At 33.6% G+C, this 18,222-nt stretch overlaps 1 protein-coding gene across 1 annotated transcript in view; it reads right to left on the bottom strand.

Moving 5' to 3' along the window:
* LOC114031461 (AT-rich interactive domain-containing protein 1B-like) overlaps positions 1 to 18,222 on the bottom strand; it is a 550,161-nt gene that overhangs the window by 329,075 nt on the left and 202,864 nt on the right. Inside the window, 1 exon segment of the mRNA XM_027846530.1 lies at positions 4,877 to 4,987. Coding sequence (XP_027702331.1) covers positions 4,877 to 4,987 — 111 coding nt within the window.

The raw sequence follows: 18,222 nt of genomic DNA, 5'->3' as shown, positions 1-18,222 counted from the left end.
TTTATTACTTCAGGCACCAATAACAGGGTTCCAAAGAGTATTTCTATGGATGTTAACATGTCACTACTTTTAGGACATGATGTTTCAGTGCATCAATTTCAGACAGGATCAGATGAAAATATCTTCAATTCCAAACACATAGATTCTTTTTACAAAGAAATGTACTGTTAATGTTAAAAAAGACATGAGGTTAGGTATAGCTGAGAAGCTATAATTCTTTCAAAAAAGAATATAAAATTTATGCATAAGGAATTTATATCTAAAAACATTATTTTTCCTCCAAAATACCTCTTACCATAATTTGGTTCTTTTTTAAATTTAGAGTTCCATAAATTCTGACTCTCTATTTTACCAAAATCCAAAGTGAATTCAACTTATAATATGTTTTTAAGTTGTGAACTATAATGTAGCAAGGGACTGGGAATCCAACAGCTCATTTCACCACCATTAGACAGATACAGAGATAGTTACACACATATATATGTGTGTGTGTATGTATGTATGTATATACACACATATATGTGTGTGTGCATATATATATATATTTTTTTTTTCTTGCAATTAATAACAGGAGAATTAGTGGGTGAAAATTGGGGACAACATGGAGGGAGATAGCTGAGGGGGGAGAATTCCGGTGTGAAAATTCTCTCCACTAACCCACTTAGCCACACCAAGTAAATGACAGTACTAGATAGTCAGTCATCTGGAGCACTAAGCTTAAGTGACTAGCCCAAGCAAGGATGTCTCATTGGAAGGACTTGGAACCTAGGTCTTCCAGACTCCAAAGCCAGTCTTCCATCCACTATAACATGGAGTTTCACAGTAGTAGTAAAGATTGCCATTGCTGAAGTAATAATAAAACACAATATTATATATTTCAGTCCAGTTCCTATCCCTAGCTTTCAACAAGGGAGACTGTCCTATATATGTAACATAAAGATATTTTAATGAATATTCTTTCATCCTTCTGAGATATGCTTCTATTAAGTAGAAAAGTATATATTAACTATGGCTCTGGGACAACATGAAAACAAATATATCACTGACCATTGGTCTTAAATTGAAGTTTAGAAACTATTTGCCAACTCTAAAATAGAGCTTAATAAACTACTAAAAATTAACATTGATTAGAGAGATAATAGAATAATAAAGCTTGATATGTATGTATGTAAATCAATACAAATGAAATATCAACTTCCAGGAAAGATTAATTTATTTTAAAAACCTAGTCAAAAGAAGAATCTAAATATTTTGGCTTCGAGTAGCCATGAGACATCAAACATGCAACAATTAAGGAAAAGGCAAAGAAAATACTTAGGTCAGATATGGGGGTGGGGGGTGGAATTACATATCCATCTTAATGGAAGTACCAAGATTTTATGTAATGAGTATTTTTATTCCAGTTTTAGCTCATATATTGACTTGGGAGGATAGGAAGTTATCCAGCATACATCTCTGAAAGCCATTGATCATCGTGTACGTTTCACTGCACACTTCATCAGACAATTATAACTAGAAACATCCCTCCCTCTAGTATCACAAGATAGATGACATTCAAATGTCATCAGTGATTTAATTTATCATCAAAACTGAATGGTCATAGATTGACATAACTAATATTTGTAAAGAATGAGTAAAAACCATGTAATGAATCTACAAATGGCCCAACAGTATATTCCAATGTGAATCAGTCTTGAGTACCTAAAACATCAACTTTGCCAAATTAGATCTACAAAACTGAAAACAAGACAAGCTTGGTAAGGTTGGTTTGTTGTAGAATTGGGTGAGTGCCAATAAAGCTATTTCATGCACAACCAAAAACAACAATCAGTCTGAGGATAGGTAAAGCTATATTATGACTAGTTTGACAATCGATGGCTCCTGTTGATTATACTTAGACACCATAAATCATAAGATCATAGATTCAAAGTAGAAAGAGATATGAGAGAGCATATAGAGCAACCCCTTCATTTTTACAGACGTAATTAAGGGCAATAAAGATAAACTAGCTGGTTCGAGATCAAATAAATGACCAGGAGCAGGGGTAGGATTCAAATTCAGGTCTCAGACCTAAAATCTAGTATGCTTTTCCAACAAACAGTAGTATATACAAGCAATTACCCTTCAAGTAAGTAGTGATAGAGAACATAGGCTCATATGCAGCACCCTAAAAATGCCTAAGAATGAAATATAATGGAACATGGTCACAACAGAAAATTCATTAGGCACTGGAATATGATGATATAAACATCAACTTAAGACATATCAGAAAATATAAACATATATACCTAGATGCAGTGTCAAGAGTTAAACTATACATGGAAGTAAGGAATAAGAAACAGGATATACGCAGGGGAAAGAGCACTGAATTTGAAATAAAAAGGCCCTAAACTTGATATCTATCTTTACTACTCATATAAACTTGAGTAAGTTAGGTAGCATCTTTTAGCCTCAGGTTGGGGAAAGAAGCTTCTCTTGGCCTTAGTTTCTACCTCTGTCAAATGAGGGGCTTGGACATATGATCTCTAAGGTCACTACCAGCTTTAAATCTATGACCCTATGAATATGTAGGTCATTTACCATTACTGAAAATGTGATTTCCGTGTAGACAAGCTGGTTTTCATAAGAATCAGAAAATCTATTATTTGCTTTGGAACCATTCAGAAAATGGTACTTCTAGGATTCTTCTCATATCCTCAAAAAGGTTACTGTATTAGGGCACAGCTAAGTGGTACACTGGATAGAGCACCCGCCCTGGAGTCAGGAAGACCTGAGTTCAAATGCGGCCTAAGACACATAACACTCACAAGCTGTGTGACTCAGTGCAAGTCACTCAACCCCAATTGTCTCACATAAAAAAAAAAAATTACTGTATTAGATCTGACCAATAGGATGCATACATCCAAAATAAGCCAATATCTTTTTAAAAAAATTGTGATAAAGGAACAACTGCTAAAGATCTCAAATACAATAGCCTAAGAGATTGAAATGCCGAACAGTTTACAAGGACTGTGAATTATTAACTGAAAACAATTAGTCAATAATAAATGTTAGCAGCTCCCTCTTTATAATGCTGGACACGGGAAAAGAAGGATTCAAGGATAAGGAGGGCAATGAAGCAAACTTCCCAGAGCAGAGCTTTTCAATTATTTAATCTGTTATAACAGTTCATTTCCTCGTTAGTTTTTCTTTACAGTTGGTTGTCAACCATCATTTATGAAACCCTTAATCTGAGAACAGGAGAAAAGAGGATTTTAAAACATATCCAATAACTCTAAAATATAAAAGTTACCGCACAAGAAACACTGCACACTTCCAAACACTCCTGGACAAAATGCACACTAGCCAATAAGAACTCTCTGCAAACCTGCTACAGCACAAATATACAACTCCAACAAAAAACACTAAGAAATCAAGACATGAAAGCACGAAAATAGAGCAAAAGTAAAGAAGTTCATGCACTTCTTTTTGCAGGCCATTCTAGGAAGCCATTTTTAATTTGAGAAAACAATTTCTGAATATTCAGCAAAGATCACGTTTGATCAACAAAAGGTTTAAGAAATTCGGCCAAGACAATAAATGAGCATATGCCCACCCAAAACACCAGCTAACCTCCGTTCACAGTCAAACAGCCAGAGAGTCAAGAAAGTATTCTGAGAATGCAAACAGCACATTGCTTTTTCAGACGCAAATATTGTTAATTAGGGGTATCAAAAATACATGCAAAACAGAAGATCCAAACAAAGTTTACACCTTGCAGCTAGCACTTACCTCCTAAAATGCTAAATGAGTATTATTAATTCCAAAACATGTAAGGTAAGGTAGAGTATATGTGTTTAACAACCATCTCATTACCAATGTTTATTCTCAAGTATTTATAAACTAATACATTATATCTTGGTTCATTCATCCCTGAGGCTCAAATAAAAACAAATGCTATCGCAGCTTTTAGTTAATTTCCATCCTTCGACAATCATTTTTAATGGAGTTTATGAGCCATACTGATTGCTCTATGAATACAGCTGAATATTTTTAACAAAAAAGTAACTAAGAAAAGTGTCTTTCATTTTATAAATAGATTATTTAAGATTGAAATAAATCAAGTACAGATAAAACTGTCTAAAAGGATTATCTGGAACTAAAAGAAATTTTATTAATTTAAGAGTTTCAAAGGGATAACGCACATAACACACATAAGGCGAACACTGAGTTTTGTATATGGATGCCATGTTGAGTGCATACTGGTTGTATTTCACAAATTTTTCATTTTTAATAGTAAAAGAGAAATACTTCCACTGGAATGAAAAAAAATAGATAAGGAGACTCAAGATAAAATGAGCCATTCTCCCACTACTAAAAGGTTAAAAAAAAAAAAACTGCTATAGAATCCCTTAATGTTTTATGTCATCATTTAGACTTAATGAAATTTTTTCAGGGGGTGGGGGTGGGAAAGTGGGGTTCAGCATAGGAGGGGATGGGGGTAGGAGTGGGGGTATTTATTTGTGTATGGGTGTACACATAGACTAAAAAACAACAGAAAAAAGAAACTTTTAAGGATTAAAATCAGCAAAAAATGTATGACAGAAATGTTATTTCTTTTATTGATTATGGCCAATGATGGAAAAGTCTGCAACTGAAATAATTACCAAAGAGAGTCCCTTTAGGAAAGACTATCATCAGAATTAATGTTAATTACTTATAGCATCTGCCTTCTAAAAACATACCCTTTGAAAAGAAACACTCTATAAAACTCCAAAACCAGATTTCTAGTTCAAGAGTTTCTTCCCACCTCTCAAATTAACATAGGCGCGATACATAATGGCTCATTTTTCAATATATTAATTACATTTCCAGAACAGGCAGATTAATGTCTTACTGGTAAACTTGATGGTCTTTCTTGCTGTATGAGGCTCAAGTCTTCATGGTTGGGCTTTCCTGGTGCCATAGGAGGTTGAGATCTAGTTCCATAGCCTTCCTGAGACATATCCTAAACAAATACAAAACAAAGGAAATTTATAAATATCTCTCAATGGATAGTGACAAGTAGGCAAATTAGAAAATAATTTATTTTTAAATGTATATATTGACAGGTTTCATTTCAGCAAAATCATAAATATGCTATGCCTATTATGACTTTCAACATTTTATTTATAAAACAGAAGCATTTTTGATGGTGAAAGAACTACTCCAGAGCAGTGTATAATTTAATTATGAGAACAAATAAAATTATCTAATATTTGGACTGGGCAAAGGAAGAGTAAAAGAACTGAAACCAAACTCTCCAATAATTCTTAAGTCATATCTTATGACTAAATATTAATTTAGATAGATTATCCTATAGTATTTCCTCTGAAAAAATTAGCATAATCAGCAACTTCAGCAACTTGTTTGTTACTCATTTGTCTTCCATAATCCCTACCTGAAACACCATTATAAATAATTATTAAGTTCACAATGTCCTCGATATTTAGCAAATAAAAATGCACGGAATTATCCCTGTTAATCTGGCACTGTTTTTATGCATTGCAAAGGAAAACAAGGGTTCTGGGACTCATGCAGTTCTCACAAATTTGTTACAGCACAATAAACTGATTCTAAAGTCTTTTCTCACATGTTCTCAAACACTTTAACGAAGATATTTATTATCGGTGGTTGAAACCCTTTGCGAAAACAATGTTATGTAATCCAAACTACCATACTATATATAAAACTTACTTTTTACTAGCAAGTTCCTGCTCATTACAGATCTCTAGCTGAAGAACAATGCCAAAATGCTAAATATTTATTTTTTATTACAGCCATTTACACCTGAAGTCAAGGAGGAAGGCAGAATGTGAAACACTCATTATAGCATGTCTAACTGGCACCACAACCTGAAGAACCAGTTTCTGATTATGGAGATGAAAAGGGGAAAGAAAACATCACACCTTCAAAGTTTCTGTCCCCGATTCCGCCAGACAGTTCAACTCAGTGCAAAATAGAACATATTTTTTATTTCCCCCTTTTAATATTCATGTCACTTAAATATTGTTTATAAAGATAATATTTTTCAGCTAAAATTTTATAAAAAGCTTCTCCTTGCCCCACCCCTTTCTCATACAGTACACACACTTTAAATTACATAGCTTCTTAAAAAAAAAAAAAAGAAGGGAGCTGGAGTCAAGAAACTTTGGTTTAATAGCTGCACTCCTCAGAGTACAAACTTAACAAATTAGACTTAACTAGCAAAGGTGTTGGTGCGGTCTGGATTCACCCAGGCTCTGCATAAAAAAGTACACCAAATAAACAAGAATATTCTCCTTTCAACCATTTCTCCCTCAGAATGAAATAGTACAGATGTTAATCAGGAGACAGAGCAGAATTAGAAATTAAAGGTGACCGTTAAAAATTTACTGCCTTCCCTTGCCCCAAAACTAAATCATAATACTTTAGGTTTTTAGTATTGGAAGGACAATAAGGTCCCAGATCATCAGCATGCACATGGTAAATAAAATCAAGGGACCTTTGAAAGGGCAACTTTTCAATCTGGTAACCAGCAGAGGGTAACAATTAAGCTCATGGGTGACAAAAGCTGATGGGTGAATAATTATTATCACTCTTCCCTCACTCCCAACACACACACACACTCTCTCTCTCCCCCCCACACACACACTCACTTTTTCCCAATCCCAGATTTCTACTTGTAACAGCCCTCCCTGCTGCGTAGACCAGCAGGTTCCTGTGGATTAACATCTAGGGCTTAAAATCAACACAGGGCACAAGGCCTCCATTCAGTAGACTTCACCCTATTACAAAAGCACATAAAGGTGCAAAAGACAGCTTCACAATAGGCAAACAAATGAACAAACCTCTGCTTTCCTTTTAAAACACACACACACACACACACACACACACACACACACACGGCTTCTAGTCACTGCACAGACCCTTGTAATAAACTTCAGCTAAAGAAACAGTAGCAACAACAGATTTGCCCTATGTCCAACCTTTTAACTTCATTTTACTCCCCATTCATAGCTAAATAAATTCCAGCTTTCTAAGAGAGTTGTAAAAAAAAAAAAAAGCCCATTACAAGAGGAATCGGTAGAAATTTCAATTTAGATGCTGTCCTTTCAGAAACAAGATTACCCCCTCACTAAACTGACAGAGTATGGAAGACATCAGAGTATATTCCTGAGACATTGAAGATGATATTTCATGCTTTCAAAATTCAAAATAATTAGCTCCTTCCAAAACTGCCACCACTCTAAACTGCCAAGAACATTTTAGATAGTGTATTCAGAAATAAAACTAACAGAATAAATCTCCCTAGAATGGCCCAAAGTGGAACGTAGGTACTGATCAGGTATTGGTGGCCTGGTCCTCCCCAAGATAATTAGCTCAAAATCAGATTAATAAAGACAACATAGTCAACATCAACAATCAATATCAACAACAATCATATTTTTGATCCTGTCACTATCAAATGTTTCCACGGAAATCACCATTTTATGCTTGGTCTATATTTTTTTTCTCCTCTCTACTTGGGGAAAACATATACAAACACATATATACGTATATAAATACTGCATATGAAATCAAGTCAGAAGCAATGACTATGATATTTTAAAATGTAGGAACTTCTGTTTCCAAAGCCCTCTTTACTTTGGGGTGTACTTATTTTCAATACGACATTTAGGAATATTGACAAATGAGCACACACAATATGACAGCACATGGCCACCCCATCTAGCCATAATAGCCTAGAAAGGGTCCATGAAGTCAGGGATTGTTCCTTATTCTTTTGACTCTTCATGGTCCCTAAAGTAGTGGGTGGGTGTGCACATGTGTGTGAGCGAAAATACATTCAACAGTTACTTGTTGAACAAATGAGGTTAAGATTCAACTGAAAAGGAAAGAATTGTTTAAAAAAATCTTTACATTTGGAAACATAATTTTTCTGGTTATTACAAAGATTTAAAAAAGTTCAGCAGAGAGAGAGAGACAGAGAAGAGAGGGTGTTTTCAATACACAAAAAGACAAGGATATAAAATAGAATGATAGCCTGCTATAATGTAGAAATAGAATACTACTAAGCTTGTGGAACGTTGTTTTTACTTTGAGGTTTTTTTTTAAGCAAAGTAATTTCTCTCTCCACTTCATCAACAAACTTGCAAATTCATGATTACTCATGACAGCTTTCATAACCGTGCTTTTTATGAATCAAAGAGAAAATGTTTTTTTTAACAAACTAGAAGTGTGAAAATAGTAGTCCCAAATGCCCAAATGAGTTGGTTAAGAATTTTCACAGCATCATAGAATTTGAGAGTTGGGAGAGAACTCTGGTATCAAGTCATCCATCTTAAATATGGAAAGAATCCCCAGTACAGAACATTCAACTCATGGGCATTCAGACTCTGTCTGAAGACCTCTAGGGGATGGTAAGGAACCTATCCACCTTTCTTTTCAGGCAAACTACTCCACATGTAGATAAGCTTTAATTTTTAGGAAATTTGTCCTAACATCAAACATAGATTTATCCCTTTACATCTTCTAACCATTGCTATTGAGTTATCCCTCTGGAGCTAAAGACCAAATTTAATCCCTCCTCCACAGGATAGCCTTCAAATACTTGAAGAAGCCTATCATGGAGCCTCTATTCTCCAGGATAATACCCCATAGTTCCTTCCAGAGATGCACAGAGATTCAAGGCCCTTCACAATGCTGGCTACTGGATACTTTCCAGCTTATGAAAGTTCTACCAGAATTGTGATGCCCAGAACTGAACACAATACATGAGGCCTGACAAGGGAAGAGTACAGTAGAACTGTCACTTTACTGGAGGCTGTGTTCCTCTTAATTCTGAGTGACATATCACAGTGTTGACTATCTTAAAGCCTTGTGGTTCACCATCTTGGAGAGCAATTTGGAATTATGAAAATAAAGTGACCAAAATGTTCATGTCCTTTGAACCAGAGACTTCATTATTAGGCTCATACCCCAAGGAAGCCATCAATAAGAAGAAAGTCCCTCATACTCTACAAAGCATTTATAGCATCACTTTTTGTGATAGCTCAGAACTTGAAACAAAGGACATGCTCATCGGGAAATAGCTAAATAACCTTTGATTCATGAATGTAATGAACTACTACTGTGCTATAAGAAATGATGTGTGAGAAATACAGAGAAGCATGGAGAGACCAACATGAACTGATACACAGTGAAATTAGGTAGAACCAAGAAAACCATACACAGCAGCTACAAACAATGTAAATGAAAAGAAAACCACACACCAAAAAATCAAAATGAAATGAAACAAAATGGTAAAGATTAAGAATGACTTGGATGAAGAAGGATGTGGAGGTAGGAAGACTGCAGGTGTCACAAATTGTGACTGTTTTCCTATTTATTTGATGTACTGTTTTCATACTTATTTGATGTATCAATTAGATGTAGGGACTTTTTTTTCCTCTAAAAAAATTTGTCATATGGGATGGCTCACTGGAAGGGAGAAGGAGAGGGAAATTACTTGGGATAACTGATGGATAACTGGTGAATAAAAGAAACAGAAAAAGCCTTGCAATTCATCAGAGTCCTCATTTCTTCTTCAAAACTCCTACCTAATTACGTCCCATTTTGTACTTATGCAGTTGATTTTTTAATACCAAAGGGTAAATACGTCTACCAAATTTCCTCTTGTTAAAATAAGATTATTGTTCTAGCCTTACAAAATGCTTTGAGAGCCTTAACTTTATCATCCACTCTGCTAGCTATACTTCCCACCTTGATGATGAGTAAACCATTTACATCTTTATCTAAATCAGTGATAAAAATTAAATAGTGCAGATCTCTGGAAACATCCTTTGGCACTGACACTGCATTACACATTAACAAACAATTCTTTTATTCAGGTACTCAACTAGTTCTGAATTCCTCTAATTGTAGTATCATATCACTCTACTTTCTCCTAAGAATAGTATGAAATAATTTATTAAAGCTTTGCTAAAATCTAAGTGGTCAGATAAGTCACTTAACTCTATTTGCCTCAGTTTCCTCAACTGTCAAATGAGCTGGAGAAGGAAATTGCAAACCATTCCAGTATCTTTGCCAAGAAAACCCCCAAAAAAGGCCACAAAGAGTCAGACATGACTGAAAAATCATGTCTAAGTAAACAAAACCAACAAAAAGTCTAACCAACAAAAGTCTAAGTAAAACATATACACAGAATTCCTTTAATCTACTAGGATAGTAATCCTGTGGGGGGGGGGGGGGGAAGCAAATTACCTTATTTTAGCAGAACCTATTCTCAAGGAAGCCATGCTAACTCTCTACAGTCACTGCTTTCCTACCTAGATCTTGGCAAACCATGTCTTTAATAATATGTTCTAGAATTTCCCAGGAATCAAAGTCAAGCTCTCTGGCCTATGGTTTGTAGAAGCTGTTAATCTTCCTTCTCGCTGAAAATCAGGACATTTTCACTTTTACAATTTGTGATACCTCTTTTATTTGTTCATGATTTTTCTAAAAACTTACAAAAGTAGTTCAGTAATCATATTTGCAACTTTTCAGGAAAAATTCTTTAAATAGTCAGATGAAAAATCTTTACTTAAATTTCAGGAAAAGATACAGTTAGTAGAAGACAGAATGTATTTGTGAGGCCAGTGAGGTAGAATAAAAAAAAAAAAAAACATTTTATTTTAAAAACCACTCTCTATAACCAAGGATGTAGGTACTTATAGGCCAAGTAACTTGAATTCATCAAGGGCCGATACTACCTCTGCTTGTTAGGCTAATAAATTTCCTGCTACATATTTTTGTTCTTTTCTTTACAGTGTAAAGGTTCTATCCTTTCCAGAGGAAAAAAAAAAAAACAGGTGGAAAATGATCTCCATATAACAAGAATATGTCTTATGTCTTATTTGATCATCTTTTTTTTGTCCAGGGATAAGTTTGTTCTGAAGAAAAGGCCAGTTTGTAACAAGATCTCATATTCAATATTCAATATAAATGTAATCAACAAAGAAAATCTTTAAATAGTCAAATGAAAATTATCTTCACTTCAATTTTAGGAAAAGATATGACTAGCCAAGAACATAAGGAATGTGGGGTTAGTGAGGTAGAATGAAAAAAAAATCATTCTATTTTAGATACCAATTTCTATTAAAGTTGGTTTACATAAAATTTAAACCTTAATCATATCTGCATTTCAATAAAATACAGAATGACTCAGGATCACTATAGCAATAATCACATTTAACAAGTAAAGTAAATGAGATTCAGAAATGGAAATGTATCAACATTGGGAGATGCAACATGTCTGGGAAGGGAGGTTTCTAGGAGAAAATCTCATAATACAATTTTAATTCTGAATCCCCTATCCTAGTCACTAGACCAAGTACAAAATCTAAGATGAAGCACAAAAGAGCCTCAACCACACTGGCAAAAAGTAGTTCAGCAGTAGCTGACAACCATTCAGTAACTATCTTCCAGAAACAGATAACAGAATTAAGTAGGTGGTGACAAGGGGATGGATGCAGTAGTATGTGGAATATTGTGTAAAATATGATAGAGTTACAGACTTAATAACAATTCATGGAATCTCTGACTTGAAATTGTAATATAGACATGAGAGTGGTTGGCAGGAGGTTGGGGGCAGGGAGGATATTCATTAACTGAAGGCCACAAACCCATGTGATAGTGAAAAAGTATTTGACAAAGATTTTAATAGCTGTGTATAGGGTAAACTGATCATAAGAATGATCAAAGAGGACAAGCTTGATTGTTATGATAATTTTTTTAAAAGTGACTGAAATGTTTGTTAAATGCTTTTATAAGTGGTTAGGGGAGATACAGGAGTGAAAAAAAGAACTTGTGAGAATAAGGTTACTTCAAAATAACCAAAACTAACCATACAGACAAAGAATTGATGATTTCCCTTTAACTTTTTGAAATCTACAGTCTGTTCATCATACATTCCATCTCTATCTTCCTCCAAATCATTGAGAAAATTTTTTTGATTCCATAGGGACATCAGAACTCTACCAGACTCCATTAGGGAACTCTGTCCAGATTGATAATGTATCATATGTGAAGACTTTTCAAGTGTTACGTAATTGTAACTATGTTTGTGTGTGTGTGTGTGTGTGTGTGTGTGTGTGTGTATGTGTGTATACACATACATAAATTTTTTTGTTGTTGTTGAACAAGATGCACCCCTTTCCTAGTACATTCCACTTATCAGTTCTGTTCCACCAAATCTCAGCGATAAATTTTTATTTGAAGATCGTTTACTTATTTTGTTTATTCCCAGTATTTTATGCTTTGATCTTTATGTATATCTGACTCTATGAGTATTTTTTTTTTCCTGGCCTTTCCCCCCCATCATTTAATTCAAATAGCTACTTGTTCCCCTCCCCTCTATATGGCATCTTAACAACAAAATGTGTTTTTCTCTTTTTAAAGCTCTCTTAATTAAATCAACTTTTTTTTGCCAGCTTCTTTCCCTTTGTTAGATGCTTTCCACCCTTGCTCAAGAGCCAGTTATTCCACTGATATTTTCAGTGTTCCAGGCATCTGTAATTTATAATTTAAGATTATAAATTGTAATTTTAAATTTAATTTGAATTTAAAATTATTGATCTTCATTGGTTGAAGAGTTTCGCTTTTATATGAAACTCTATAATAATGATATTACAAAAAAGAAAACATTTCTATCTTAACAGATCTGTGATGACTGATTTTTATAAAAGTTTTATCAGGGACTGATCACACACACACACACACACACACACACACACACACACAAACATAGTTACAATTACGTAACACTTGAAAAGTCTTCACATATGATACATTATCAATCTGGACAGAGTTCCCTAATGGAGTCTGGTAGAGTTCTGATGTCCCTATGGAATCAAAAAAATTTTCTCAATGATTTGGAGGAAGATAGAGATGGAATGTATGATGAACAGACTGTAGATTTCAAAAAGTTAAAGGGAAAGCATATACACTAGATTAGAGAATTAAGACCAGAAAAAAGACCTTAAAGACTAGAATAATGGGTTGAAATTAGCAAGATTTATAATAAGAGAAAAATATATTCTTTGACTAGGATTCAAAAAGAAATCTCTAATCAAGCAGGGAAAAGTGTTATCAATTCTAAAAAGCAATCCATGTTTAAAAAAAGCAACACTACGGGACTGAGTACACCAGAAGCTCAACATACATCAGTATAATAATGTGCCAGCTCCGGTACTAGCCTCAATCAAAGTTCTTTAGAATGATGAAGGTTAATACTCTCACCTGGTCAGGTTACTTTCTAGTTGTAACAATTTAGGAAGGTATAAGAATGCAACCACAATGGACTTGAAACCAAGTCTAGAAAATAAATAAAGTTTATAAAAAATATAATATTTGCCTTTAAATATTTGGAGGAATATCATGTGGAAGAGAGGTTAGATTAAATTTGTTCTACATGGCACTATAAAATCAAACTTGAACCAATAGATAGCGACTGCCTGGGAAAAGATTTCTTCCAAACTTAAGGAAAAATAACCTAATAATGGGAGCTGTCCAAAATGGGAATGAATGAGCTGTCTTGAGTAAGAAATGGGTTACTGGGAAATGTAAAGTGGGGATGAAGAAGTATGGGGGGTGTTTCTTAGAGATGTTGTGGAGGAGATTCATATATTGAGTAGTAACTGGACTATTTAACCTCTAAGGTCCCTTCCTGCTCAGTAAATCTATTTAAGAGATCAGGTGTTCCATTAAGGCAACCCTGAGCAATGGCTTTCTCATTTCTAGAAAATGTTACAGTAAATTAAGTGATAAATGTAGAGTATAAACATACAGTGCTTTATGTTTATATTCATTTTTTATTTAACTTTTAATGTGAATTTGCCTTGTGTCCCCAATGAGACTGTAAACTGCTTCAGGGAAGTGTCCTGAACATGTAATATTTTTTCACTCCTAAATGTCTAGCATACTGCTAGGAAGTTAAAAATATATTTGCTAAATTAAAAAATGGGGGAAAAAAGGAAATCTTATGTATAAATGACATAACATCTAATTTAAAAATTCAGGGGGATAAATGATGATGTTAGACAAGCAGTAGCAAAAACAGACTTACTTAAAAGAAATATGCAAGGAGATAAACAATATGCGAAATAATGAATTAATATCAAAAGTTAAGATAAAAACACTAAATTGAATAGAACTGTAATCCTTAAAGAAAAAGCTAAACAAGTTACAGAGATAGAATAAAACTGTTATGGAGATAGAATAAAACTATAAGTTGAAGAATATATATACTCATTCTCAGACCCAGAAAAACAACTCTCCCCCAAAAAAGGAGTTAAAAATGAATTTTAGAAAAGTTAGATGCAATAAATCATTTACTAACACATGCTTTACTAGCCACAATACAATAAAATTATTTACAGTAAAGTACCACGGAAGAAACATTAAAAATTAATTGCAGACTGAATAACTGAATCCTAAATTTAAAAAACACCATAAAAAAATAACTAAATACACACACAAACACCAAAAGAAATTCTGAAAATTAAGAGAAACTGAAAGAAAAAATAAATTTTTAAAAAACTGAACTGAGTTGCTTTTTAAAAAACTAAAACGCAGACGCTATTAGATAATTTGATTTTAAAAGAAAATGAAATTACTTTATCAATAATTTTATAAGAAAATCCATAACAAATTAATATACATTAAAAGAAATTAGAAATTTGCTCAGTGATATGCCAATAAAACACAACCAAAATGAAATACTTTCAAAAATCTGAATAATCCAATTAATAGAACAAGAAATGAAGAATTCAAGTAAAAGTCTCACAAAAGGAAACAAGTCATGCTAATAAAAATGCAAGTTTTAAGTGAATGACCAATGGAAAAAAATATGGGAACAGATGGGTTTAAAACTGAATACTATCAAAGAATATTTCATTGTAATATTATATAAATTGTTTGAAAAAAATAAAGATATATCTGATAAAATTCCTTCCATAATACAAATATGGGCTAAACCAGGGAGAGTCAAAACAGAGAAAATAAGCTATATCTATAGCTATATCTATATTTATGTTCCCTAATAAATAGTAAAATAAAAAATTTTAATATTTTTATCAAAGAGGATACAGCAACATGCCAAAAAGATTATACAGTATAATGAGGTTGGATTTGTACATGAATGAAAGATATGTTCAATATTAGTAAAACATCAACATACTAGACCATTGATAAAAATAAATTTCACGTTATATCAGCAGATGCAAATGAAAAAAATTGACAAAATACAAGATCCATTTCTGTCTTTAACATTAGAAAAAATGTGAGTTAGTAGAGCTTTCCTCAATATGATAAATACTACATCTAAAACCAAGAGATGGTATTATAGCAATACGCACAAGTTAAAGGCCTTTTCAGTAAGATCAAGGAGTTTAAAGTCTATTTGGACCAATACAATTTGACATAGTGTTAGAAATGCTCAGTAACACAAAGACAAAAAAAGAAGGAAAAAAAAGTATTTGTCTAAGCCAAAAAAAAAGTAAATAAATCAATCACTTTTTGAAGTGTGATTAGATGATTCTAGAGAGTTCACTAAATTGTTACTGAAATATTATCGTTGGCTAATCTAACAGTAGGTTCTCAGAGAAACCTTTTAAGACTTATATGAACTGATACAGGGTGAAAGAAGTGGAAGCAAAAGAACAACTGATATAATAATACCTATAGTAAAAGACAAACAACTCGGAAAGACTTAAGAAATGTGAACAGTGTGATGACCAGTTATGACTTCAGAAGAATGATGATGAAGCATGCTCCTCACACCTCATGACAGAAAGATGATAGATAATAAAAGAAGGGAACTCAAAGTTGAAGTGGAAAGGCAAGCACATTTATCATCATTGGTGGAGCAGTTAATTGATACAATTGTGTTAGAAAAAAAATTTGGAATTTTACAAAGAAAAAGAAAAAATAATACTATCTAAACGCTTCGATCCAGAGATTCCACCACTAGGTACATACTCCAAGGAGGTGAATGACAAAAGGAAAGGTCCAACATACACCAAAATATTTAGAGCAGTATTTTTTGTGGTTGTAAAGAACTGGAAACCAAGTAGATGCTCCTTAACTACAAAACTGTGAAACAAAATTACAGTTCATGAATGTAAAGAAATAGTACTGTCCTGTAAGAAACAATGAATTTGAAGGCTAGAGAGAAGCATAAAAATGCTCACATGAACTGTTACAAAATGAGGTAAGCAGATTTGAAAACAATATAAAATAGATACAATAACTCTAATAATGTAAATGGAAAAAACTACCATAAAATAATTGAAAGTGAATGTTGCTAAATTATAATGGACAAGTTAAGCTACTAATATGAGATACAATATGATATAATATATAATAGACATAATATGTTTCCTTCTCTCTCTAGTACACCTCCATTCTTAAAAAGTTTGAGGTCCATGTCTATGGAATAAAATATCAAATATCATAAAATATCAAATTCTTTCAATGTGTTGATTAGTTTTTGCAGATTTTTTTCTCTTCTTGTTTTTGTACTTTTGGTGGGGGGGGGGGGGTCAAAAATCTTGTTTTGGGGATAACTCTCTAGGGCAAGAAAGCCAAAGGAGCATAGTAGAAAATCCAAGAGATGTTTTTTTAAAAAATATTACAAACCATAATGTATTTCCCCCCCCCAAAAAAATTTTTTTTAAAAAAATTTGCCCTATCTTGCCCAGGCTAGAAATGCAGAAGATACTCACAGACTAGGTCCATGACTGACCACCACATGGGAGCTATGACTTGCTCTGATTGTGACCAGCGAAGGTTCACCTTTCCCTGGGCAATCTGCTATCCCTTGCCTACACTGCAGTTCAGAACTTCCAAGCTCAAAAAAATCTGTCAGTCTCAGCCTCACAGGTACTTAAATGTCCAGTATACATGAACACTGACATTCAGTCACGTCTAATTCTATGTGACCCCATGTACTTTTGTCTATGGAGTTTTCTTGACAAAGATACTTGAGTGGTCTGCCATTTCCTTCTCCAGTGTGCCCCATTTTATAGATGAGGAACTGAAGTAAATAGATATTAAGTGACTTTCCTAGGGTCACACAACTAATAAGAGTCTGAGACAAGATTTGAAGTCAGATGTTCCTGACTCCAAGCCCAGTACTCTATCCTATGGGCCAACTAGATGCCCCTGTACTGCATGCCACAAGCCAGGTCAAAAATCTATTTTATTTAAAAAGACCAAAAGAATTCTCTAGTAAAGTAGTCAATGTATATGAGCAAATGGTTCTCAAAAGAACTACAATCCATTAACAACCACATGAAAAATGCTCCGTATGAAACTAAAAAAAAAAAAAAAAAATGTTCTGTATGACTAATACAATGCAAATCAGAAAAACATTGAAGTTTCACTTCACATCTAGCAAATTTGCAAGGATGGAAAAAGACAGTACTAGTCAACACTAGAGAGGTTCTGGAAAGACATATATACTAATTAATATATTGTTGGTGGAATAGTAAATTGGTACAACCATTCTGGAAAGCAATTTCAAATTACACAAAGTGACTAAAATATCCATACCCTTACCAATAGATTCTCCTGCCAGACATACACACACAAAGAGGTCATTGGTAAAGAGAAAGGTTCCATAAAAAATATTTTTATTTACAACATCATTTTTAGTAACAAAGTACTGGAATCAAAATGATTGACCATCAATTGGGTAATTACTCAACAAATTATAGACATGAGTATAATGGACTTAAGTATGCTGTTAAATACTCTCTGATATATACAGAGAAACGTGAAAAATTTTATATGAAAAAAGAACATAAAAATATATATATATGAATGAAAAAATAATGTAAATGGGAAAAGCTACTATGAAACAATTCAAAATGAAGGTCGAGAAAATATTTTTTAAAAAACTGGATTGAGGGGCAGCGAGGTGGCGCAGTGGATAGAGCACCAGTGAAGTCAGGAGGACCTGAGCTCAAATCTGACCTCAGACCAAACACTTGACACATACTAGCTGTGTGACCTTGGGCAAGTCACTTAACCCCAACTGCCTTACCAAAAAAAAAAAAAAAAAAAAAAACCAACAACAACAAAAAAAAAACTGGATCGAAAGAAAAGATATGAGAAAACACACACACACACACACACCCCATTTCATATGTCATGCATGGAACAGTTCATACACATCAA

The sequence above is a fragment of the Vombatus ursinus genome, unplaced genomic scaffold (genome assembly GCF_900497805.2).
Source record: "Vombatus ursinus unplaced genomic scaffold, bare-nosed wombat genome assembly UNPS02015175.1, whole genome shotgun sequence".
Classification (NCBI taxonomy): domain Eukaryota; kingdom Metazoa; phylum Chordata; class Mammalia; order Diprotodontia; family Vombatidae; genus Vombatus; species Vombatus ursinus.
The sequence above is the reverse complement of the archived record's forward strand: the minus strand, read 5'-3'. Positions and strand labels throughout refer to the sequence as shown.